Genomic DNA, 26,186 nt, shown 5'->3' with positions numbered 1-26,186 from the left:
GCCCGAAGACAGCTGGGATAGGCTCCAGCACCCCCCGCGACCCTAGTGAGGATCAAGCGGCTTTGTGAAGCCGATGTGCTAACCACTGGACTACCAGGCCGCCCATATATATACTTTTTATACTTTTTTTAATGAGGCTGATGGCGATTTCTAGCAGTGAGTACATCAAGATAAAAACATTTGGCTGATTATTCTGGCTGATGTTTCAGGGGCTGTAATTGGGCGATTCAATTGGCCGGCTCCTGCATAACATTGTTGTCAGCAAGGTTCTTCTACCAAAAGAAGGACAGTAATCCCCAACGGTCCGCAAGAAGCTGCGAAAGTCAGCAAAACAACAGCGAGTCACATAGAGCAACATATACAGTACTGTACTACATGTACAGGTACATGAATATTATTTTTTTTATGAATATGTTTGAAAAAATCTGCGATGCACTGAAGACGCGATAAATGAATGGCACTCATTCTAAATTTCAACCACAGAACGTACATTCGATTGCATTTTTTTCGAGGGGGGGTCATAATTATTATTATTTACATTCATGGCTATACTCTAATTATTTATCAAATCCTGTATTTTTTTTCTCAAAAATGTTAATTATCTCTTTTCGTTTTGCCCGTGATAGATGAGGTTTCTGTTATATTTTGTGAGTGAGGGGTACACAGTGTATGTCGAGTTAAGTTTAAGGTAACTGGTTATAGATCCCTGCCTAACATAATTCACAGGGGATATGTTATGCTTTGTGTTTTTATTTTTTTGTTTTTTTTTACAGTTTAACACGGTTCCCTGTTGTGTTAATAACATGGCTACAGTAATCTTTAAATTATAGATATATTTTTTTATAGAATACTGTATTTCCTACAAGTTTCATTTTGTTCTTACCTTGCTGCCAAGTCATTGGCTGAGAATCTCGGTTTGTGGGTAATTAATACTGCATGCTAATTTTGCAACAGTAAAATAGCTCTTTCGCAAACACATTTTCTGAAATGGCCAGATAACAAAAGCATGACTTGTTTTGGGGTTTTTTTTCGACACTTGATGGGTAGGCATGCACTCCAGAGACCAAACTATCCATCCAGCCATCCTTTTTCTATACTGCTCGTCCTGTTAAAGGTCATGGGAAGCTGGAGCTCATCCCATTTTGCTGTGGGGGAAAGGCGGACAACACCCTGGATTGGTTTCCATTCAAATTCAAGGCATATATCGAGATAAATAGGAATTGACCCAAGCTGCCTGCACGAGATTAAGGTGAGTGAATTAAAAAGTACATTTTCCATATGTCCTTGTCAAATGGATCTAAAAAACTGAGGGATTTCTTAATTATTGTGTCTATGTAACGCTCCCTGTGAAAATTCAAATGCTTATCATTATTCAGCAAATCCCATGTTTCGAAGTTCTTCCCCTCCGCCCCCCCAAAAAAAACAGAAAACCCCATGATTTATTTATTTATTGATATGATAAGTCAAATCCTCTTTATGAGCAGATATTTGGGAGTAATTCAAGAGGAAAGATACAAAACAGCAAACTGCACACGTGAATAGAGGCTCACACATTGACAAATATGTACTCAAGAACCGGTAACACGTCTATTGACGACAACACAAACAATGAAATAATTTCCCCGAAAATGTTAAACAGATGGTTTTGAGGGATCTCATGACATTTTGACCTCCAGGAAGGTGACGTGAGCTCGTAATTGTGTCACTTCCATGTGAGAATGAATGAACTTTCAAAGAAAAAAAATACACCCTTTCTTCTTTTTCAAAATGCCTTTCATTCTTTTCTTTGGGTGTTTAATAAATTTGAACTGCACCAACGAAAAGCCACTGTCTAATTACTAGGCCAGGCTTCACAGTTCAAATCTAATTTCTTAGTACCTGTCGTATTTTAAATGTTCTGTCAAGCACTTTGTGACAGCTGCAGCGGTTGTGAAGCCTATCGATACATAAAGCTGTATTGTATTGTATTCCCTTTAGCATGGATGAATGACACAACCACGATTGTAGCTTGTATTCTCTGTGCCGTATAATGCAATGCATCCTATACAATTTTAAAATAGGCCATTCATTGAAGATGTGCCTTATAGTGCAGAAAATACGGTACATAAAATAGTATACACAGTACAAAAATGTGGCACGCCAACACAACCTTTAAATACTCCCAGATTGAAATAATGTCAGCACTAATTGCGATAGCAAAGTTTTATTTCAAAACTCGCACAAGTTTAGTAAGAGAAGACCAAGGCCCCGGAAAAAGGAAAACACTGGCATTAAGGTAACGGGATGGGATGATACCAGTGGGAAAACTAAGTAGAAACAACTGCTAATCGACGAGAAAAGGGAAACATATTGATGCATAAAGTTCAAAGAGACACTTTTCATTCTGTGATTGACCTGCCATTGAGTGTGCTGTAAGTGCAGATGAGGTCTTACCTATGCAGTAACAGAGCAGGATTGAGAGCAGCACAGACAGTCCTACTGCACTGAGGGCTGTACACCTAGAAGGGAACACATCATATCGGCGTCTGAGCTTCGTCAATGTTTTGCTTTGACTTTTGATTTTCCAATATAATTTTAGACATGGCTGTCTTCAACGTGATAGCTTCTGCGGTATTTACCGAGGAGTCCGTTTCCATCCACTCAGGGGAAAAAAAAAAGCAAAGCTATTGCCTGAAATTGATTTACACAAGACTATGAACGTGTGTGTAAATATGGATTGGACCGTTTAAACACAGACAATTAACACACACAGACTATTTGATTTGAAAATAAATTGCTTTTGCATGTATACGGTAAAGTCGGTTGCTAACCGGATCTATTAACTTTTCGTGCACGCTCCAGTCTGTGCTTATTTAACCCTCGTAGTGCACCGCTTGCGATAAATGTAAAATGATGTCTTTGAATCAAAGGGAAAGGCATTCAGAAAAACACGAGAGAGCTGAAACTTATGGAGGGGTTCTAAAATGGCCTAAATTTCATGACGTCACCGGCTGATAATTCTCAGGCATTGCAGCAATAATAAAAAAAACGTTTTGATACCTTAATCTTCACAATTTACATATTTTGAACCATAGAGACCCATTATAATTCATATTTTTGAATGCATCGTAAACCTAATGTGTAAAGATGCATTTCACGCGATTTTTACGTCAATCGCTTTGTTTTCGCTTGGACAAACGTGCCACATTGTTGGGTTGAGGTCATTCCAATTGTGAAACTTTTAGGTGGCGCCAGAGGATCGCAAATGAGTTTGCCTTTTTGCAAGAGGCTTCAAACCAATGCATTTTACATGAACACGTCCGGTCGGGATTGTTAGTAGGGCTTGGTTGGGACCTCCAGACACAATTTTTTTTCCCTTTTGCAAAAAATAAAGAATAAAAAATCCCACAGAACTAATAAAAACTAAATATGTATGGATAGCACAGATGCCTCTGAACATTTTGAGTGTTTGAAAAAATAAAAAAAAAGAATGTTTTTATAACACAAAATACATCATTACAAAAATTGTAAAAGGCGTAACTTAAGGCCTTTTTAATTTGGAGCACACAAGGGTTAAGCAGTATAAAATATCACTGAACATTAACATCCCAACAGCTAGAATTAAAAAGATTTAAGCTTAGTAATTTAACCGGGAACCTCCCGTGATCCTGTTCAGGATAAGCGGTGTTGAAAGTGGATGGATGGACGGATGAACTATTCAACATGATGTGAGGAGCATGCACTCGCGCTTGTGTGACCCGATGACATTTTTACCAGCACACGGTAAAAAAGTTGGCCGCATTTGAACCAATGAAGAAATACATTTATGCTCCATGATATCTGCAAAACAAATAACGGTTAACGGTGGCGCGATGTACTTTCGTCATCAGAGAAGTCCTCAATTAAAGTGTTTTTGATCATCATCCATCAAGTCCTTTATATTTGGAATAGATTTAAGATAAGACATAAGACATAAGATACCCTTTATTCGTCCCACACTGAATTAGAAAATTTGAAAATTTGGCACATTTTTCGATTTTGTGTTTTTCTTCTGAGTGGACTGAAGGAATTGAATGTGGCACTGTTCTTTTGTGTCAGAACAAACACCTAAATCATCAATCACCGTTTTGTATTTTGGTTGTCAATGGAAAATGGAAGGAGCAACTCAAACTGTCCATGAATTCTATCCTGTTGTTTTAATTTTTGTGCTTTTTGACTCCCTTCTCAATATTTATGCAGTCAACCATTCTCGAATGTTAATCACGTCAGTAGTGGTATATAATTTTATTTTTTAAACATACTTGAAGAGAGAAAAATGGGGCATGTTGTATTGTGCTAAGTTTTACCGTCAACCATGATACATTGCTTTATACTTACCTCCATGAGCAATATCTGGAGGATTTTTTAAACTTGAAAGCAGAGCGGGACAAGGTGTTTCTTGGCAAAGGTCTCGTAGGAGGGGAGTACACTGAGCCTGTTGCCATGGTGTACCCGGGTGTGGCTGTGGAGAAGAGGGGGGAGGTACCTGTACCTGTCTTGAAAAGAAAGTGCCTGGTGGATGAGAGAGAGAAAAAAAAGAAGAAAAAATACGTTCAATGTCCACATTTTGTCGAAAGTATTGGTACCCTTTCAATGAAGACTCACAATGGTGACTGGGATAACTTGACCTGTGTATGTACTATATGTGAATATGTACCATTATATACAGTACATCATAATCTTAAATAGTTCAGTAGAAAAAGAGTAAAACACGGGTGTCAAACTGATTTTTGCGGGTTACTTTGGGGTTACGTCTTCCTTCGGAGGGCCGTTACGACAGTGAAACTAAATAAATGTGAACATATTATTCCTTGTACACAACAAATTGACGGATTACCAGTTTTGAAATCAGTCAAATCAACTACAATAGTTTGTTCAATTCTTGTTTGAGTGAGTGTGAACAGGGTAACAAAATTATTGCAAAATCTCATTTATTTATTTATTCAGTAGGAGTTATTTATTACACATGACAATTTGACATTTCGGTACAGATTTTAGCAAGGATCATGGAAGTTGACACATGATTTGCTTTCGCGGGCCACATAAAATAATGTGACGGGCCGGATCTGGGCCGGATCTTGGGCCACCGGTGGTTTAAACAATCCTTTTCCTTAATCTGCTTCATTTTGTCATAATATAGTTATTATAACATATTATTATACTATAATAATATAATTATAATATAGTTATAACATATTATTATTATTATATGCTTACTGTTTCTATACATGACTCATCAGAAGGTGAATAACTTTTTTTCAGTTTTTTTTTTCAAACACAGTAAGGTGGAACTAAAAGCACATTTAAAAACTACTCACGTACCCGTGACCTTTGATTTAGATTTAATTGATGTGCCCATCAGTTATTATTTCTGTTTACGGGATCCGTTTAGAGGACACAACAGTGATGAAAATCACAGCAAAAAGCATGTACAGTAATTATCAAGGTCACAGTGTCTAATTAATGACGGAGCTTCAGCTAACGAGGCTCCGCAATTACAATTACGACTTCTCTCTAACAAGGCAGTGTGATTAACAATTATAGCCGGTTGTAACAAGGGCCCTGTAATTAATACCTGCCTCTAGGCATGCTGTGAAGAGAGATTAAAGGGCAAGAAAGTTGGGAGATCACGATGAATGGTCTGAAACCAAAATGAAGAGGGACACATAACAAAGGCAATACACCGAACAATGTACTGAGCATTTTGCATTCGGTTGGTGTGACTGGAGGACTGAAACAGCCTCTTATCATGACTCACAAGCCTTCAGAGTGAACCCAAACTATATGATCAAAACTCACGGTGTGATCTATGGTGACCTATATCTCTCCAACAAGAGTTTTTCCACCACGAGATTTTTCCACTTCTTTTTGCTTCAATTATGGCTGCTCGGTTCTTTATTGGAATGTGCATAAGTTATCCTGCGTTACAGTCAGTCGTAAGCAGATTTTTACATACGATTAAAAAGTTCAAATACTTAGCAAATGCATAGTTGGCTTTTGTGCTGTAAACTGATGGAAAGTTGGTCAGAAGGATGATGCAGTTAAAAGTTTGCAGTCACAGTGAATGTAATTCAACTTGTTCGCATGGAGCTATTTCTGTGTTATGTAACGCACAAAGTCGCCCGTGTCCATCAGAACCGAGAGAGTCTCAGAGGGAAGTATCTCAATTGTTACATAATAATACCAGTAAAATGATGGCAAACGTGATGGGTGGAATGACAATAACCTGACAATGCTTCTTGCTTTTACACAAGATTGAATAATGATTCTTAATGCTGCTTGTTAAAGCCTAACGAGAAGAGGAAAAATCATGAATGCGCTAACACACACACACACACACACACACACACACTCACACGTAAAATAAATTTTAACTCTGCATTTGACCCATCATAGTTGTGGACACAGTAAATTACACACTGTTAGGGGCACATGCTGGAGGCATTGGGTTACTTTAACAACCAGGGAGCAGTTTGGGCTATCTGTGTCTTGCTCACGAACACCACAGCTGTGTCTCCGGAAGATGTTGGGTGGGATGGACTCCAACCGGGATCACCATGGTGACAGGCAACAATCTTAATGACTCGGCATCCTAAAGGTAAATACTTGACCATGATAAGACGAAGCCAGTGTGGTTACTTCAATAGAGATTGCATTCTTTAACACAGTGTCTAATTTTGCTTTTCCATGCTTTTCGTTCGGGTTTGTAATCTCGGTATGCTGGGATTGGGTGACTTGCTTGGGAGTATTTGCTTATTTTTTACTCTTGTTCTAAATTTTGGATTGTCCCATCAGGAATCGCCACAGTGAGTCACTCACATGAATTGTTTTGGCAACATGAATTGTTTTCACACCGGATGCGGTGTACTTCAACATATATGATTGGAAAAAAAAATCCAAGATGGCGTCTTCGTCCGCAGCCGTCTGCAAGAGTTCTTCAAGAGCTTTGCTTTTCGTTGTTTTTGTCTTATTTTGTCATATGGTGTGTTGTCCTTCGCGTGGACCCGATTTGGACTGGTTTCAGCATTTTTGGCCAAGACATTCGTTGACGGAGAAGAATCTGTGCTTGATTGATGCTTGATTTTGTTTTTGACGGGGGGGGAATGTCGGCACTATTTAACTGTCGCCGCCCACCAGCCCCCGGGACGCTTGTGTTTTTTGCACCTATAATGGGCAGGATTTTTCACAGCCCCGTTTTGTTCAGCAGAGATGTTGGCGTTGTTGGACAGTCTGTGTTGGTGCGGCTGGATGGATGGCTGCTGGACCGAAGGATGAGGAGAGAGATGCGTTAGCGCGGAGCGCGGATGTGTAATTGCAATTGACGTGTATTTATATGGGACAGGAGAAGAGAACCGAACCAATCTCTCTTCATCAATCTATGCTACAGCTTCGTGTTTACTTTCAAACTTAGCTTGTAGTAGACATGTACACATTTTGAGCATGACGTCTCTGATCCACTGGTGAAAGGACAATTTCTTTTCTCTTTCATCTAGAACTGCTTCAAGCAACAAAGCGTATGCAGAAATTGTGTTTATGATTGAATGACTGTCCGTGTCTTGTTATGTTATTTTGTTTTAATTTTGACTCTTCTGTAAAGCCCTTTGCTACTGCGGTTGAGAAAGCATTAAATAAATAAAGATGTTCGTATTGTATTATTACTGCATGCCATGATGCATGGTTCCTTTAATGTACTGTATGATCTATTATCATTTTTCCCGTAATTTCATTTATGTGAGGCAATACGGATAAAAATGAGCTTACAGAGCTACATTTAAAAACGAGCAAAGTGTTTACAAGCGTCTCAGCAAAATGCAGTGGAATCAATCCAGCCATGTTTCACAGTTTTGTGTGCTCTGCAGATAGTTCTTGTTGTGGGGTTTAGAGCATGAGGGTCTTTTCAGTGCAGCACAAGGACACATAAAAGGATTTCAAATTGACAAATGTATGCTGAATGCCGGGGTAGCTTTATGTAGCAGACTACCCATTCACTGTGTTAGTGCAAACTAATGACAGCAGACAACCAGAGATTGTGGGGATAATAGAGTGTAAAAGGAGTGTGACCACAGTGAGCGGCAAGCAGAACTAATATGGGAGCCTCTCAAAGATAATGGTGCTTCAGATGTCTTTTCTGTAACCTGCATTTTGGGAATTATTCACACTCAATGTCTTTATTAATCGAGGCAACACAAGAATGCTGGAGCTGCCACCGTTGTTGTATGTGTGTGTGTGTGTGTGTGTCAAACCATAACTGCAAACAGTAACAGCTGTGTCCATACTGATTACCACTTAAAAATGAATGTACTTCAATTCCATCAATTTTAAGATGCAGTTTCTGCAAACCAAGATTGATAGGATAACCAACAAACAAATCCATTTTTTATAAATGCATAATGACACCTTATTCATTCTTTTCCCCTTAAAAACGCACACGCAAGAACAGATAAATGCAAGCAATAGATTTTGAAGCAAAAGCCACACTTTTATGACATTACTGATGCGCTATTTTTACTTTTTACTACGGCCATTCCGGTAGGTGCAATTTGGACTGCTTTTTTCCAACTCAGCTCAACTTCATTTATAGAACGCTTTAAAAACAATTACAGCAGCAGAGAAAGTGCTTCACAATAAAGTATAAAGAAAGAAAATCTGACGTAAAAACAAAGTCAAACAATAAATTTAAAAAAACAAACAAACCTGTAAACACAATAGAACACGATAACAATGCTGACTTTTATGCGGAGTCCAAAGCCAAAGAATACAAATGTCATGAGACAAGTTTGAAAAATGGACAAATGGGGGGCTTGCCCCTTTTCTACCTCTTCCGAGGGGAAATATTCAACACTGACTTTGTGATTCTGAGTTGGAACGTAGCAATAGCCAAGAGGGAAGCAAACTGAAGATTAAGCAATGTAAATGGAGGGACAACTGGCTGAGCAGATTGTTTGGACAATGTGTCTCCAAAGTCAATTACCACAAAATAGATGACAGATATTTGAAGAGTGTGTCGTTAAAATGCTCATTTAAACAGACACTGTCAAAAAAATTGGTTAGATGTATTCACTTTCTGTCAGTCATAGATATGATGTCATGACTATCACAGAATTCCACCAAATCACCAATCGACACTTTAAAGATTGGAAAATGTTGATGGGGATGCTGCAATAGGCTACAACACGGTCAAAAAGTGGGTATCCAGGGTCAAAGGTGAAAAAAATTGAGGTTGAAGCAAAGCTGAGGATCGGCAAAGAAGTGGAAGACCATCTTCCACTGTTCAACCTGGAAACATTGCGAGCATCGAGGAACTGGTCAGAGAACAATCTGATTGGCTCATCCTCACATGTGTCGCAGAGCATGTTGGAGCCTATCGCATCTGTCTTCGGGCAGTAGGCAGGGGACACCCTGAACTGGTTGTCAGCCAATCGCAGGGCACACAGACAAACAACCGCTCACACTCACACCTAGGGACAATTTAGAGTGCTCCATAAAACTGCCATGCATGTTTTTGGAATGTGGGAGAAAACTGGAGTACCCGGAGAAAAGCCACTCAGGCACGAGGAGAACATTCAAACTCCACACAGGAAGGTCAGAGCTGGAATCGAACCTGGTGCTATCGAACGTGCTAACCACTTAAGCAAATCGCAGAATGACATTACCGAATTTCTTGTAATCAGCCATGGATGTGCTACAAATATCAGGAGGGAGCTGAGCTCGGCTTTGCAAAGCTTTGGGCCAGACGGGTTCCAAGACAACTTACGGATGCCCACAAGCAAGTCTTTTTTGAAGCTTGTCGAGTGTTACAAAAGGTCGATCGTTTCGTGACAGGCGGTTAAACCTAGGTTCCAATCTTTTGATAAAGCCTATCGGTAGTTCCCCTTCCAAAACAAGGAACTCCTGACATCATTTCCCGAATGGTTGATAGGAAGTAAGATTCATTCATTCATTCATCTTCCTAACCGCTTGATCCTCACTAGGGTCGCGGGGGGTGCTGGAGCCTATCCCAGCTGTCTCCGGGCAGTAGGCGGGGGACACCCTGAATCGGTTGCCAGCCAATCGCAGGGCACACAGAGACGAACAACCATCCATGCTCACACTCACACCTAGGGACAATTTAGAGTGTTCAATGAGCCTGCCACGCATGTTTTTGGAATGTGGGAGGAAACCGGAGCACCCGGAGAAAACCCACGCAGGCCCGGGGAGAACATGCAAACTCCGCACAGGGAGGCCGGAGCTGGAATCGAGCCCGGTACCTCTGCACTGTGAAGCCGACGTGCTAACCACTGGACTACCGGGCCGCCCCGGAAGTAAGATATGTTTGGAAAAAATTAACAGTTTATATTTAAATGAGTATTTTAATGACACTGTAAAAAATAAACTACAAGTCAGATAAATTGAGGTGGACATTACTTTTGACTGCCCTTCTTCTACATGGCATAATTTGGACCGTTTCAAATTACAAATGAAAAAATTATTAACACCCAGTTGTACTTTAAATCTAAAAGAATGTAAGACCAGAAAGCCTGTGAACCTTTTGCTGAATTGAAATGGCGTAGGGAATCGCTGATGGTGTAATGGTACACACGTCGGACTTGTGTCCGGGCAATGTGGCGGGCCGGGTCTGGCCTCCAGGTCCTGAGTTTAACACTTGTAATTTATGATTTGCTTTTTTTTCCCCAATCACTTTTCCTGTTGATGCAAGGAAAGCCAAAAGATATCTAATCTATTTTTAGTAACCAATTTGAGTGCAATGGCCCATATGAAAAGTTCAACTGCTTTGATTCTTCAACTGTCCTCAAAATGTGGTTCGAAGCAGTGCAAGGCCACTGTGTGTTTCAACATTCCTCCATAATACACTTCCAGGTTTTTCTGGAACGAACCCAGTTTGAATGATCTCAAAACTAAACTTTAAACCTTTTAATACTAAAATAAATCCAAGCCGGAGACAGAGTCCCAATGGTATAAACTTTCTCCAGCTCATACAGGAACAAAGCCAAAATGCTGGAGGTTGTAAAGATCATAGAGACCGATATTTTTCCCCTCCATCAATCTATCAGGCATCGCCATTTTTCTCCCAGGGAGTGATCAAAAGAGGGGGACAACGATGGGAAAAACTTCTCGCTGACTATAAATTGTTTGCTGAAATAAAGGTCGAAGTTAACAATACCCACACATTCCCATTAACACACATTCCAATTAATTGGAGTTGCAATGACAAATCAATATCCACCAAGTGATGTGGTTTTTTTTTTTGGTGTCTTTCTGATATGCCGTGTGCATTGAAAATGAGGATTTAAAGTGTACATTAAATTAAAAAATATATGATATAAGGGTTACCGTAGATTTTATTTTCCCCCTTACGCAATTATTCCAAAAATATTGACTCATCATCAGAAGTATGTTGATGAACTCACGCATGCAAAGCATCATCGTAGGAAATCCATTCCTGATAATAATCCAACATAAATCTACTGTTGCTCGAACATACATCTTTCTCAAGGGCTTGGTGGCTTCAGTTGCAGCACTTGCAATACTTGCAGTACCATCTTCTTCATCTTCCGGGCCGCTTGATCCTCACTAGGGTCGCGGGGGGTGCTGGAGCCTATCCCAGCTGTCTTCGGGCAGTAGGCGGGGGACACCCTGAATCGGTTGCCAGCCAATCGCAGGGCACAAAGACGAACAACCATTCGCACTCACACTCACACCTTGGGACAATTTTAGAGTGTTCAATCAGCCTGCCATGCATATTTTTGGAATGTGGGAGGAAACCGGAGCACCCGGAGAATACCCACGCAGGCACGAGGAGAACATGCAAACTCCACACAGGGAGGCCAGAGCTGGAATCGAACCCGGAATACCTCTGCACTGTGAAGCCGGCGTGGACTACCGGGCCGCCCACTTGCAGAACAAAATAATAATAATAATTGCTATGAGTTGTGCAAACATAAGTAACTGTCCATTTTAATAAAACATGTGCTTGGTGCATTTTTTGTCATGAACATCTAGTGTCAACTTGTTCACGAAAAAAACAGGCCTCCATGTGTCTTGAAGTGGGACGAGGCAACGTCTGGCCACATATCGACCCTAATGAATGATAAGATAAGATAAGATAAGATAAGATAAGATAAGATAAGATAAGATAAGATATCCTTTATTCGTCCCACACTGGACGCCCCCATGGTGGGCATGGAAGGGCCTTGACTGTCACAGGCCAGGGTCACGGTCTGTGCGGGGACACGCTGCTACACTGGCAGCTGTACGCGGGGGAAGGAACAGATTGTCTCAGCCACGTGGCAAAGCCATATAATATTAAATGCTCTTTGAACTCACCAAACTGCTCTGTCATTGGTGAAATCCAGGTCACATGATTTCTGAACGTCAGGTTGTTAATCCGCATCTCCATTTTTGCCAGAGAAAACTGCATCGGATCTGGGCAGTTTTTGGTCTTTTGAAACTGGATATTTTGCGTGTGGTTTTTTTTTTTTTTTGGCAAAATGGTTGTGTTCCACTTGATGATGATGTCAGATTAACATGATACATACACACACGCACACACACACACGCACACGCGCACACACACAAACACACATCCATATCCATCCATTTTTCATTACCACACAACTAGTTGTGCTACCAAATATTTTGAATGTTATTTAATATATATTTTAGTCATCGTATGGAGCTCTCAAGGGATGTTTCAAATTTTAACGATACTACTTCTCTTTGTCCATCCATCCATTTTCCGAACCGCTTAATCCTCACCAGGGTCGCGGGGGTGCTGGAGCCCATCCCAGCCGTCTTCGGGCAATAGGCGGGGGACACCCTGAATCGGTTGCCAGCCAATCGCAGGGCACACAGAAACGAACAACCACACACACTCACACTCACACCTAGGGACAATTTAGAGTGTTCAATCAGCCTGCCATGCATGTTTTTGGAATGTGGGAGGAAACCGGAGCACCCGGAGAAAACCCACGCAGGCCCGGGGAGAACATGCAAACTCCACACAGGGAAGCCGGAGCTGGAATCGAACCCGGTACCTCTGCACTGTGAAGCCGACGTGCTAACCACTGGGCTACCGGGCCGCCTTACTTCTCTTTGTGATAATGCTTATCAATCCGGTACTTTAACATTTTTATTAGCTGTACTTTTTTGTTTAGAGAAATACCAAAACACATATTTAAGTTGACCCTGTTTTTTAATTGATGGTTTTAAGTACCAATTGTCTTGTAAGTATGCCACTGATGTAAAAGAAAAAAAATATAAATAAACAAACATTGACAGAATAAGAAATTGTTTGGAAAAAAAATACTATTACACATGACATGACTTACTCAACTCAACTCAACTATATTTATAGAGCACTTTCAAACAGCCACCGCTGCATACAAAGTGCTGTACATGGAGCAATTAACATATACAACAAACAGTAAAGCAAATCGGTAACAAAAACGGTAGAAAGCACCGGACAGCAAAACCAAGAACAAATCTAAGTCATGCTGAGTCAAATGCCAAAGAATACAAGTGAGTTTTGAGGCGAGTTTTAAAGATGGGCAGCAAGGAGGCTTACTGTTGTCATGGTTCTGTTTGTGACCAACAGGTGGCACTGTAGGGCTCCGCCTGCAGCTGCACACCTGTTGGTCATTGTGTCATTAGTTGTCTGTATAAAAGGAATCCCGGCACAATCACTCAGTGTCTGGTCATTGTTGCTGTTTTTTTTTGGTTGCTGTGTGCACGTGTCATGTTTTGTTTTCGTGGGATTTTTGCTACTTTGATTTTGCTGGACTTTATTTGAGTCAGTTTTTGAGTTACTTTCTGCAGTGTATTCCTGTTTGCATTTTTGTTAAAGACATTTTGGTCACTCCACCCTGATCCTCCCTGCCTCCCTGCTTTTTAGGGTCCGACAACTACCACCTCGCAAAACATGACAACTGTAAAATAAAACTAACGTAGAGGAACAAGTTCCATGCTGTTAAGCTGCAAAAATCACTTCTGTAAGGTGAGACGTGCATTTCCTTTGTTGTTTGTAAGATTTTATTGTGTTTCCCATGACTTTTTAATGATTGATTGCACTTTTTTGAGAAACGAAACCACACTTTTGACCCTTTCAGTCTCTCCGCCGTGATAGGAGGAGCACCGACGTTGCAATCATGTTGTGCTAAATGAGAGACATTCATGCGTGACCTCATTTCTAACTTCCACTCTAGGAATGACCACTCAAACCAAGAATGACCCAACTTCTACATTTGTCTAACGGTTGCAGTTTAGTCCTGCCAAGAGAGTGAACCGTTCGGATGCTACAGAGTGTAGCAACAGAGCGAACCCAACGTAAAGTCCGCCAGCTTATACTGCATGGCTGTACATTTGTAAAATCTTACTCCTCTGAGCCTTCAAAGCGGCTGATTCTGCAGTCTGGGCTCCCAAGCCAGTAAAGCCCGAGCAGGTTGGGCTCGGATGGCGAACCCACATATGAAAATAACAATATAAAAATTCCAGGTTTATAAGGCACGACGGACCTTTTTTATATAGCGCTACATGCTACATATCATGATCGGACAGAACTGCCCCGGGACAGAAAGGAGTCACTGTTGCCTCTCGTGCATGACGCTGCGGTGAGGTGAGATGGCTCGACTCCAAATGGGATGAGCATTTTAATTTTATTGCTAGTGAGAAACAAGATCAGAAAGGGAGAAGGTAAAAAAAAATAACATTCCGATGGACTATTCATTCATTCATTCATCTTCCGAGCCGCTCGATCCTCACTAGGGTCGGGGGGGTGCTGGAGCCTATCCCAGCTGTCTTCGGGCAGCAGGCGGGGGACACCCTGAATCGGTTGCCAGCCAATCACAGGGCACACAGAGACGAACAACCATCCACGCTCACACTTAGAGACAATTTAGAGTGTTCAATCAGCCTGCTAAGCATGTTTTTGGAATGTGGGAGGAAACCGGAGCACCCGGAGAAAACCCACGCAGGCCCGGGGAGAACATGCAAACTCCACACAGGGAGGCCGGATCTGGAATCGAACCCGGTACCTCTGCACTGTGAAGCCGACGTGCTAACCACTGGACTACCGGGCCGCCCCTCCGATGGACTAAATATATTGAAAATATATTGGAATAATTTCTCCAGGACCGTTCATGGTGGGGGCTTGTCAATACTCCAGGTTGTAAAATTTAGCCTCTGGGCCAATTTATTTCCGATCCCTTGTGTTCTCTCAAGAAAATACTGCATGTGTTTTACAGCTGGGAAAGGCTAAATGAATGAACAGAAAACCGCCATTCTATTGCTATTATTGTATTTTAAAATTAATTACAACTTTGTCTACATTGCACAGCTTGAACCGCATCTGTGTTGCAACCAAATTGAATTTACCTTGTTTCCAGAGGCACATTGCTCCCCAGCACCCAGCTGTCTTGCAGCGGGACGCTCTCTGGGGGTGTGGTCTGCAGCTCGGCAGGTGACTGGCCGGCCACAGGGGCCGGGCTTCCAGTGGGAGGAGTTAGTTGGCGTGTAGAATTCAGCAATTGACCAGGGTGATGTGCGGAGCCCCGTGACTGGTTGAGAGCTGTTACTGAAGGCTGCTGACGATGTGGGGGTGCCACGGGAGGCAGGGTAGAGCTGTGGTGGTTGGATGGTTGCTCTGAAAACATTAGAAAACAAAGTGAGACTAGAGGGGTATGCTTGACTTTTGATGTGTGGTCAAATTTCATCATAAATCATCATTTTATTGACATAAAAAACATAGGGACAGGTGTTCGCAAATCAATGTGAAAAATAAAAGAGTCAACAGGAGGAAATCAAATATTTGTATTGATTTAATTTTAGAGAGGAATTGCACATTTAAATATGTTACTGTACTTGTAGCAATTCAGTATTTGTACCACATTAAACACAAATTAGAATACAATAACACTTGAATAATTGGTTAGCAGGTCCGCTTCGCAGTCCAGAGGTGCAGGGTTCAAATCCGGGCCCCCGGCATTCCTGTGTGGAGTTTGCATCTCCCCAGTGCCTGCGGACTCCGGTGAAGTTTTCCTTCTTTTGCCATTTCCCTTGACTTTGTACAAGTAGAATTGGTCAGAAGGGGACGTTTGCGCCTTTGTGTGCCATTGTGGGATGGAACGAGCCGACTGCCAGCCAATCATTGCAATTAAATTCATGGCGGCGGGAGCACATCAGTGCTTGACATTGCTGAAGCAGAAATTGACTTGGTGCGGTCCCATAGATGAGATCGGTTCACACAAAGTGTAATTGTACAGTAAAAATGAAATGCTCTCCCTTGCCAATGATGTAGTCAGCCACATTCAGTGAAAATTGCAAACCGCCTTGCACTCCCGATCGCGCACCAGTTTTTACCCCTCCCCAACACCCGAGTTCTGATGTGCAATCAGGATAGCGCTTTTAAAATAGTTTTAAGATAATGATGACAATTCATTCAGATTCAGAAAACTTTATTTATCCCTGTGGGGCAATTAGAGATTCAAAGAATTGATTACTAAAATAATTCAAAAGGACTGTCCCACTCTTGTTTTACTATAATGACTGAAATCTGATGACATCCAGAGGTGTCAAATCCAGTTCCAGAAAGTAAAAACCCTGCCTCAGGAACATGTGGCAGGGTTTTTACTTTCTGGACCTGGATTTGACACCACCACAAAAAACAGTCAACCTGCGCCTCCATCAAATATAAGAAAATGGCATCACACCACTTGTGCACAGAATTTGATGTGGATTAAGGCAGGGCACACTCCAATCTACTTGTAACCAAATTTGCAGAAATGCCCTGGGGGGTTGGGGGTGGGGGCTTGGGGGGGGATTCCCAGTGAGGCGTAGCGAGCCTACCAAATTCACAAATAAGCAGTACTGGACCATCGCCTTGGCATGAAAAAGAAGATGCACCCATTTTTACGTCAAGCGCAGACTACTTTTTGTTACCAAAGTGTCAGATGAGTCAGGGGCGAGACTATACCATGCACCAGAAGACCCCAGAGGCCGAAAGCACACGGGCGCCAATCGACCGAAATGACGGCTAATATTTGTGTGCTCCTTTTGTGAAAAATATGCTCTGGTTCCAAAATCTTACCCTCATTTCTTACCGCGTACTCAAAATCATGCCTCAGGCAAGGGGTATAAATCATCCGGAAAAAACAAATGAAATATTTTATTTATTTAAATTTCATTACTTGTGTGTTTCCAAAAATGTGTGCTTTTACTGGTGATTGTCAATGTACTCGAACTCTGACAAGACACCACTGAGTCTGCAATAGAGGTGGAAATTTTGATCATTTTAAATATAATTTGAGACGCGCATGAGGTGCAATTTTGGCTAGACTAGGCTTGAGAAAATTACCCCAAATACTACCTTTGCTCTTTTTTGCCCCTATGTAAATAGCTGAAATATGACCTGGTTTCAGCTTTTCAGGGCTATTTTTCTCAACAGATCTATTTGTCTTCCCAAGGTGGTTTGAGAAGATTAATGGCAAAGCTAGTACAAGATTTCTATAAAGAGCATTAGGTCTCCATTTTTCGCCGCTGTTGTTATTCACACTCATTGAAAAAAAACGCGAAGAAAAATAGTGGGCATGTGGAAGAAAATACCCAAGGCCACAACACATGCACACAAAGACACACATCTTGATGGGTGATGCAAGGATTCTAAACTCAACATTGTAGAATGCAATCAATCACTGTTCTGTGACTCATGGTCAATTGCAGTGGATGAGGCAACCATCTGAAGCTGCAATCTCTGGTGCCATACTTCAAGTGTTGAGCTATACACAAGATACATGTGGAATTGTTTTAGCATTCCAATTTTATAAATTCACATTTTTTTGGGACTGTATAGTCAGTCACACTTTTGTTTCCAAAGTTTGGCTGGGTCTACGACTTATACTCAGGTGTGACTTGTATACAGTATATTAAAATTAAAACTCGAGACTGGCAATATCCCCGTTCGGTAATCGTGTTGACCTTCATTGACATTAGGGGTGTTCACACGTGCAAATTTGCTCCGGGGTAGCCCCGGAAAACAGCTCGCACCGGAGCAAATTTGATCCACCTCAGGGAGGTGGTTTAAAAATTTGCTCCGGAGCAAATGCTCGTTTGGAGAGCAGCACTGATGTAAATTTGCACGTGTGAACTCGGGAGCAAATGCTCAAGAAGCGATAATTACGTAGGGTGAGAATGCGTTGCTTTCGTGCTCTGCCGTTGTTTCTAGCATGCTAAATGTGGTGGTAATTCACCAAGAGTACACAGCACACAGCCAAAAGAAAGTAGAAGAAGAAATGGAAGCTGAAGAAGAACTGTAGTCAGGGCAACCATTGTGTGATATAACTCTGCTGCCGCTGTTCGCGTGTGCCGTCTGCCACAGTAAGGATTTATTATTTATGGCACCAAAAGCCGCAAAACAGACCAGGATTCTACCTTTGACCACAATGTGATGCGGGATTCTGGATAAGGTTACTAAAAAAAATAAAATAAAATAGCTTGTGAATTTGTTCTCAATGTTGCTGTAAGGAGACATCATTAACGTTTCTCACTCCCAAATGTGATTAAAATGTCTTTCTTGAAAGTTCTAATTTGAACTAGTTAATTCTAAGGGCCCATGAATGACAGAAGGCCCCAGAAAACACTATATTTAATTAGCGTCATTAACGGGGAGAGACCCAAAATGTCAATGCCGACCATTATTTTTAGCCAACAAGCTAGCAGTTGTGGGGGTGATTGAGTGCTGCCCTGTGGCTTTCTTCAAGAATGCCATGAAAAACTGCTAATTAAAGAAGTGCATTCACTCTTATGGCGGAATCTTATAATCACAGTTCAAAGAAGTTGTGTGGCGCAGTTGCTTAAGAAACGTGTCAGTGGGTGAGTGAGCTCAAGTAAAAGTACATGTTACATCCTCTTTCTGGAAATTTACAAGCCTTCCCACCCACCTTTGGATGCCAGCTGAAACGTGGGAGTGTCTCAGTTCAGTTGCTTTTGTATTACTGATGCCTGCATAACAACCTCCCCCATATATGACTTAGCTCAGAACTCATTCATCCATCCATCCATTTTCCAATCCCCTTCATCCTCACAAGGGTGGCGGGGGGTGCTGGAGCGCATCCCAGCTGTCTTTGGGCAGTAGGTGGGGGACACTCTGAACCGGTTGCCAGCCAATCACAGGGCACACAGAGACGAACAGCCATTCGCACTCACACTCACACCTAGGGACAATTTAGAGTGTTCAATCAGCCTGCCACGCATGTTTTTGGGAGGAAACCGGAGCACCCGGAGAAAACCCACGCAGGCCCGGGGAGAACATGCAAACTCCACACAGGGAGGCTGGAGCTGGAATCGAACCCGGTACCTCTGCACTGTGAAGCCGACGTGCTAACCACTGGACTACCGGGCCCTAGCTCAGAACTTGAAAAACAAATTAAAACACACATTTACAATGTATAAAACCTTTTACAAATAATGCTGATTTTAAAATCAACTGTATCCATTCATCCATCCATCCATTGATTTTCTAGACCGCTTATCCTGTTAAGTGTTGCGGGTGACCTTGACCTTATCCGACCTGAATTTGGGCAATGACAATCTCGAGAAAACAATATTTTGCCAAGTGTCTGGAAGATCTCGGCAACAGACAATGAATCCTCTACAACAAGATAATGACACAAAACACACAGCTAAAAGATCCAACCATGGCAACATACAAAAATAAAAAAATAAAAAAATAAACATCACACTTCTGAAGAGCCAAGATTAACATCTGTGGAAGTAGCTGAAACTTGCAATCAAGAGAGGGCACCCATCAAACCTGAAACACCTGGAGCATCCGTCAAGAATGGAGAAGATTGTCATAAAAGACACTGACATAGTTACACCAGTTAAGCCAGCCTCAGTTGACTGCGTTGGAACATGTAAAGCAATGTAACAATGTAATCTTCTGCGGAACTTTAGCGGAAGCTCCCCTGACAGTCTCCGTTCTATCTTGTCAGTGAAACAGCTTTTTCAGTGTTTTTATGTGAATTACTACACATTTTACCTCAATGTACCAAATCTGAATTTGTGTTCCAGAATAAGAGTCACAGAGGCAGACAAGACAAGACAGAGAGAATATTAAATTAACAAGAGAATGTCATTTCTCTTGAATATGCGCGTGGATGCTGAAGAGCTGACACCAAACTGAAGTGTTGTGCAATTAATTAAACTGGTGAATTTTAAGAATATGAGATGGTAAGTTGGAATGGTTTGAGTCAGTCAAGAAATGTGAAAAAAGAAAGTAAATATGTTGAATAGCTCTTTTTTTGGGGGGGGGGCTTTTATTGCGGGAACGTGATGGATAGGAATATGATCGGCTAGATCGGATCGGCCAATATTTTGCATTTAATGGACATTTTGTGATTGGCTGTGTTTTATTTCGCGGATTTACCAATCAATGACGACATTGGATTCATGACGATGCGCCGATTATTTATTTGTGGTGAGCTTCTCCCCCCCCTGCTCCACGTGTCTGTCTGCTAATCAATACGACCACTTGCCTGTCTGGTATTGTACTACAAATACAGTATGTACTGTACTTCAAATGGCTGATGTAAGAAAAGTATTGATCTTTAAGTTTGACAGTAAATCTTTGCGGTATCAGAGGCCATCAATATTTCAGATGATGACAATCCCCACAACACGAGCAGGCATAATGGTTTGTCTTGTAAGAGCTGCTCTCTTTTTGTTGTATTTGTGTGTATTTTTGCATGCAAACAGCACTCCATGTTAGGCAAGGCCTACGTGCAGTTGTTAGGATCATCGGAGTTAAGCAAAAAAAAAAAAAAATGAAAAATACAACAGCAAGCAAAACAACATGTGCAGTGCCAGACTGAAGCTTTTTATTTTCCTCTCATGTGTTTCAAGTTTAGTCAAACAAAGATATACGGGGTGGATGCATCCCGTATCCACCATCAATATGAGGCTGAAAATTGACGGAATAATAATCGGCAAAATATTTATTTTGTGTTACAGAATGAAAATCTAATTTCTGATTGAGATGATAATTATTTTGCAAATACATACATTCGGCAAAAACACAATTACAGGCCTACTTGAAAATGTTTTATAATGATAGTGGTAACATGTCAAGGCAAAAAAAGTTCTTTTATATAGTATATAGTAAATAGCGATCTGAAAGTGGTTCATGGTTCAGCACAGGTGATGGATAATCGAACAAGGAGAAAAGAAAGCGTACAAAAAGAACTGCAAGTGTCACAAGAAGTCAATTAAAAGTTCCCCAGAGCAACAGCAACGGTCAAGCGAATTGAAACAAGATGAAAAGGGAGCAAAACCGACACGAGACAGAGCAATAGTTGGAAGGGGGAGAGAAATGGAATGACAGAAAGGAGGAGGTGAAAGATTGGGAAGAAAGAGGAGAAGGCGAGCAGGAGAAGAGATCCGGGAAAAAAAGAACACTTGTACGGAGTCGAAGAGGTCAGTCTAAGAGTTAAGACTTGTGTTTTGTGAAGCGTGAAAACACATTCCACCTCTGGTCTGGAGCAAAAAGACCAATGCGAGCACGCGTCCTTTCTACAGGCAGAGGCTGTCTTTACTGTTTGTGTAGGTGGAGTGCATCACTTGCTCTATCTGCACTCTTGTGACTGGCGAGCGACCAGTCCGGTTCTCGCGCCAAAGTCAGTTGCAATACTCAGCCAAACGCCAACATCGTTAGTTACATACAGTAGATATGGATGGATGAATGCTGAATACTCTATATATTTTTGATTGTTGTTTTTTTTTTCTCTCTTTCTTCTTTCTGTCGTGACCGAAAGAACGAGATCCCGGATACAAGCGGCTGAAATGAGTTTTCTCCGCAGGGTGTCCGGGCTCTCCCTTAAAGATAAGGTGAGAAGCTCGGTCATCCGGGAGGGGCTCAGAGTCGAGCCGCTTCTCCTCCACATCGAGAGGAGCCAGATGAGGTGGCTTGGGCATCTGATTCGGATGCCTCCTGAGCGCTTCCCCGGTGAGAAGCTCGGTCATCCGGGAGGGGCTCTGAGTCGAGCCGCTTCTCCTCCACATCGAGAGGAGCCAGATGAGGTGGCTTGGGCATCTGATTCGGATGCCTCCTGAGCGCCTCGCCGGTGTGGTGTTCCGGTCACGTCCCACCGGGAGGAGACCCCGAGGAAGACCCAGGACACGCTGGAGAGACTATGTCACCCAGCTGGCCTGGGAACGACTCGGGATCCCCCGGGGAGAGCTGGAAGAAGTAGCTAGGGAGAGGGAAGTCTGGGCTTCCCTGCTAAAGCTGTTGCCCCCACGACCCGGCCCCGGATAAGCGGTAGATGATGGATGGATGGATGGATGGATGGATGGATGGACTTTCTTCTTTCTACATACATTCGTGCTGCTGGAGGCTGTAAATTTCCCCAGGGTGGGACGAATAAAGGATATCTTATCTTATCTCATCTTATACCCACTACCCACAACACTTACCACAAAAATTCGTTGCCAAACCCATTTCACCGTTTTTCACTTATCATGGCAGGGTCCCGGTAAAGGAGGGATGTACACTGTACATCATTATTTATAGGCTTGTACAGGCTTAAATTACGAGTCCATGCAGCTACGTAGTTGTTGGGTATGTGCGCGGCTTCTTGAAACGACACGATTTATGACCTCATTAAATGTGACCAGTGGAGAACAAGTTTGCTTGTCACCAAATAATTTCCACTCATTAAACGTCTTTGAAGCGAGGTCGTTCGGACGTGTCACACCAATCACAAACCTGTCCGTCGCTATCTCGACTCGTTGACGGTGCCGTTTAGCAAGGAAGTTTCTTTCTATCAGGCAAGGGCAGACTTATTTAGGAGCATCGTTAGACTTGCTTCTCCTTCCAAACACGCTATAAAGACAAGTCTGTCTGCCTGCGGGAAAGATGTCGGCAGACATCTCTACGGGTGTATGCATGTCACACCAAGTAAGAACAAACAAATGAAAAATATTATTCATTCATTCATTCATCTTCTGTACCGCTTGATCCTCACTAGGGTCGCGGGGGGTGCTGGAGCCCATCCCAGCTGTCTTCGGGCAGTAGGCGGGGGACACCCTGAATCAGTTGCCAGCCAATCGCAGGGCACACAGAGACGAACAACCATTCACGCTCACACTCACACCTAGGGACAATTTAGAGTGTTCAATCAGCCTGCCATGCATGTTTTTGGAACGTGGGAGGAAACCGGAGCACCCGGAGAAAACCCACGCAGGCCCGGGGAGAACATGCAAACTCCACACAGGGAGGCCGGAGCTGGAATCGAACCCGGTACCTGTACACTGTGAAGCCGACGTGCTAACCACTGGACTACCGGGCCGCCCATTATTGAAATTAAAATTTAAAAGATAACATTAAACTTCTGTAAATGTCACAAATGTTCTCTTCGGAGCAAAACAAGAGTTTTCCTCCACTCGTCTGTAACACTCACTTTAACATGAATAGACTTTCATCTTTCTTTACTCTGTCTTCATACCTCTATTTTCCCCATCCCCTCTCTGCCGCTCTTGACATCCTCTATTACTTTCCAGTCCGTTCCGACATGCGCTCCTTCAGTGGAGGCAGCTGCATCCCTTTCCGAGGCCCTAATCAGTGTTCCACATTTTTCTCTGCTTATTGAAGCACCAGTGCACTGACCTCGCATACACCCTCCCCTCCCACTCCGTCTCTCGCCCTTGTTCTCTATTTTATTTTCGCTTGCCAAGTTAGCTTTTGGTGCTCCATCTTGAACAAGTACACCCCCCGCCTAGCCAGCTTTTTTTTCTCTCACTCTGGCAAAGTGGTTAGTATGGAGGACCACATTCATTTAAGTCGGTGTGTTTTCCACTGCTTCATGCGGTTTGCACTTTTATCTGTTCGATCTAATTTCGGTCATCACAGTCAACTATCATTTGAAATGTTCCTTACTGAGTTGAATCCATTAGAAGTCATCACGTTGCCTTTTAAATTGCCATTCAAAACATGCATGGTGGAACATGCAGCTATGTTTTGAGTGTGTGTTTAGCAAGTGACATAATTTGGTCACACTTCTCCATCAAAGTGTACATTTACGATAACCAGTGACTCCCAGAGCAGAAATGATAACCCCCCCCCAATATTTGCCTTTTTTCTGGACGGTATAAAACTGGAAGCAGGGTAGTAGGGAGTTAAATAAGCAGGTAGAGTATGATACTCGCCATTCATTCATTCATTCATTCATTCATCTTCCGAGCCGCTTGATCCTCACTAGTGATTATAAGATCGCGCACAAAAATTTTCTCCACTAGGCCCGTGCCCGCTTGCGTGCCCCGTTGTCGGTCTCTCGTCTGTTCCAACCTTACTTTAGTGTAATCAGACACGATTTAATGCGTTTGCTGCTTTCCACTTGCCAGGGGTTCATTAGTTTGAGCAATGACAGACATTCTTTCATTTTCTCCCGAGCAACTTTCCAAATATTTTCTCTCAATTTGAACCGAAGCTAAAGTGTACTGTCAATATGTAAAATTGATGCATTCTCATGTCTGGAAGGCTCCTCTCTTTGTCTCTGAATCTTTTAATCCCATCACCCTGATTGATTAGGAGTGGCGTTGAAAAGAAATGTACCCCCCCCCACCCCCACCCCCTCCTCGCACTTTGAAATGCTCCATCCGCTCATTCAATTGCTCATTGATTAGTTGTGGTGTTGAGGAGAATTGTCTACCTGGCCCTGTATTAAAAAGCACTAAGTGTTATTTGTTGTCTCTCTCCGCCTTGGTTTGACCTCCCTTTTACTTTTAGTATAGACGATGTCAATAAGCTTTGGCGTCATCCTGCCATTTACAAAGAAACCCGTCTTTTTTTTTGTTGCTTGTTCTGCACTGAGCTGATGGCCTCGGCGTCGGCTGAGGCTTCGAAAGGCAGGGCAATGGAAGTTTTGTTTTTGGCATCTTTTCAAACTCAGAAAATCGACAAAAAAGTGGTTGGGATGACCGGTTTAAAAAGTGGCAAAACTATTCTTTTCACTTCATACACCTTAAAACAAATATATATGTTCACCCAGCAAGTCAATCCGATTTTTATATGCACAGGGCTCATATAATCATGAATGCTCCCATTTTTTTCAATGTGTACTGGTAGAAATGTCATCGAGTTGCACAGCATAAGTGTATGTTTTAATGCTCCTCCCCGGTATATACGTCAAAGGTGCTCCAATTCTGTGTCGGTCTATCAGACTGCACACAGAAGGCGCAGCCCGCATGAGGTTAAATCATTCCATGAATAAATCTATCCATCCATTTTCTGATCCACTCTATCCCAGCCGTCTTTGGGCAGTTGGAGGGGGGCACCCTGAACCGTTTGCCAGCCAATTGCAGGGCACACAGAGACGAACAACTATCTGCACTCACAATCACACCTAGGGACAATTCAGAGTGTTCAATCAGCCGGCCATGAATTTTTGTGGAATGTGGGAGGAAACCGGAGCACCCAACACAAACTTGGCAAGAACAAAGAAACTCAGCTTAAACCCAGGACTATAAAATTTGGATACAAAATAAAATGTCCACACTCCTATGAAGCTCACCGCGCATGAGTAGTTGAAACCTACGTATTTGATCTGACTATTTAATTTTGCTCTCTGTTTCTCTTCTCCGCTCCTTCCCTCCCCCCGCTGTCCCAGTGAGCGCTGAGTAGAAAATCTTGAGCGGATCCTACATTCAATCATCAGATTTAAAATGAATGAAATGAAAAGGGAACATGAGTCTAATAACATGATACAAAGGCAAAAATATTTTACTGGATATTTAAAAAAAATACACTTATTTGGTCTCATTTTCTTAAAAAAAACAATTAATTCTACAATTCTGTGTAATCTGCAAGAAGGAGAGATACCGACGCTCGTTCCTACCGACTGCTGTCAGGCTGATGAATAAAAAATAACAATCATAATAATAATAATAATTATATGATGTGAAGGAAAATTGTAAATAGTACTGCGATTTATCCATTTTGTGTTCATATTGCATTTAATTGAAAGATGTTTGTTGTTTTTTTTCTCTTTCTTCTTTCTACATACATTCTTGCTGCTGGAGGCTGTAAATTTCCCCAGTGTGGGACGAATAAAGGATATCTTATCTTATCTTATCTTATCTTAATCATATGGATATTGCTGCAAAACATCTAAGCCGAGAAAAAA

The 26,186-nt window shown here is 42.1% G+C and overlaps 1 protein-coding gene across 9 annotated transcripts in view; it reads right to left on the bottom strand.

Moving 5' to 3' along the window:
- The window catches only part of LOC127612901 (teneurin-3), a 205,720-nt gene that overhangs the window by 87,621 nt on the left and 91,913 nt on the right, over window positions 1–26,186 (bottom strand). For all 9 annotated transcript variants that reach the window (XM_052083740.1, XM_052083741.1, XM_052083745.1 and 6 more), the window contains 3 exons: window positions 15,388–15,655; window positions 4,357–4,530; window positions 2,434–2,498 (listed from right to left, as the gene is read on the bottom strand). In XM_052083740.1, the coding sequence (XP_051939700.1) occupies window positions 2,434–2,498; window positions 4,357–4,530; window positions 15,388–15,655 (507 nt within the window). The remainder of the gene's footprint in view (window positions 1–2,433; window positions 2,499–4,356; window positions 4,531–15,387; window positions 15,656–26,186) is intronic.

Source organism: Hippocampus zosterae, chromosome 13 (assembly GCF_025434085.1).
Source record: "Hippocampus zosterae strain Florida chromosome 13, ASM2543408v3, whole genome shotgun sequence".
NCBI lineage: Eukaryota > Metazoa > Chordata > Actinopteri > Syngnathiformes > Syngnathidae > Hippocampus > Hippocampus zosterae.
The sequence above is the reverse complement of the archived record's forward strand: the minus strand, read 5'-3'. Positions and strand labels throughout refer to the sequence as shown.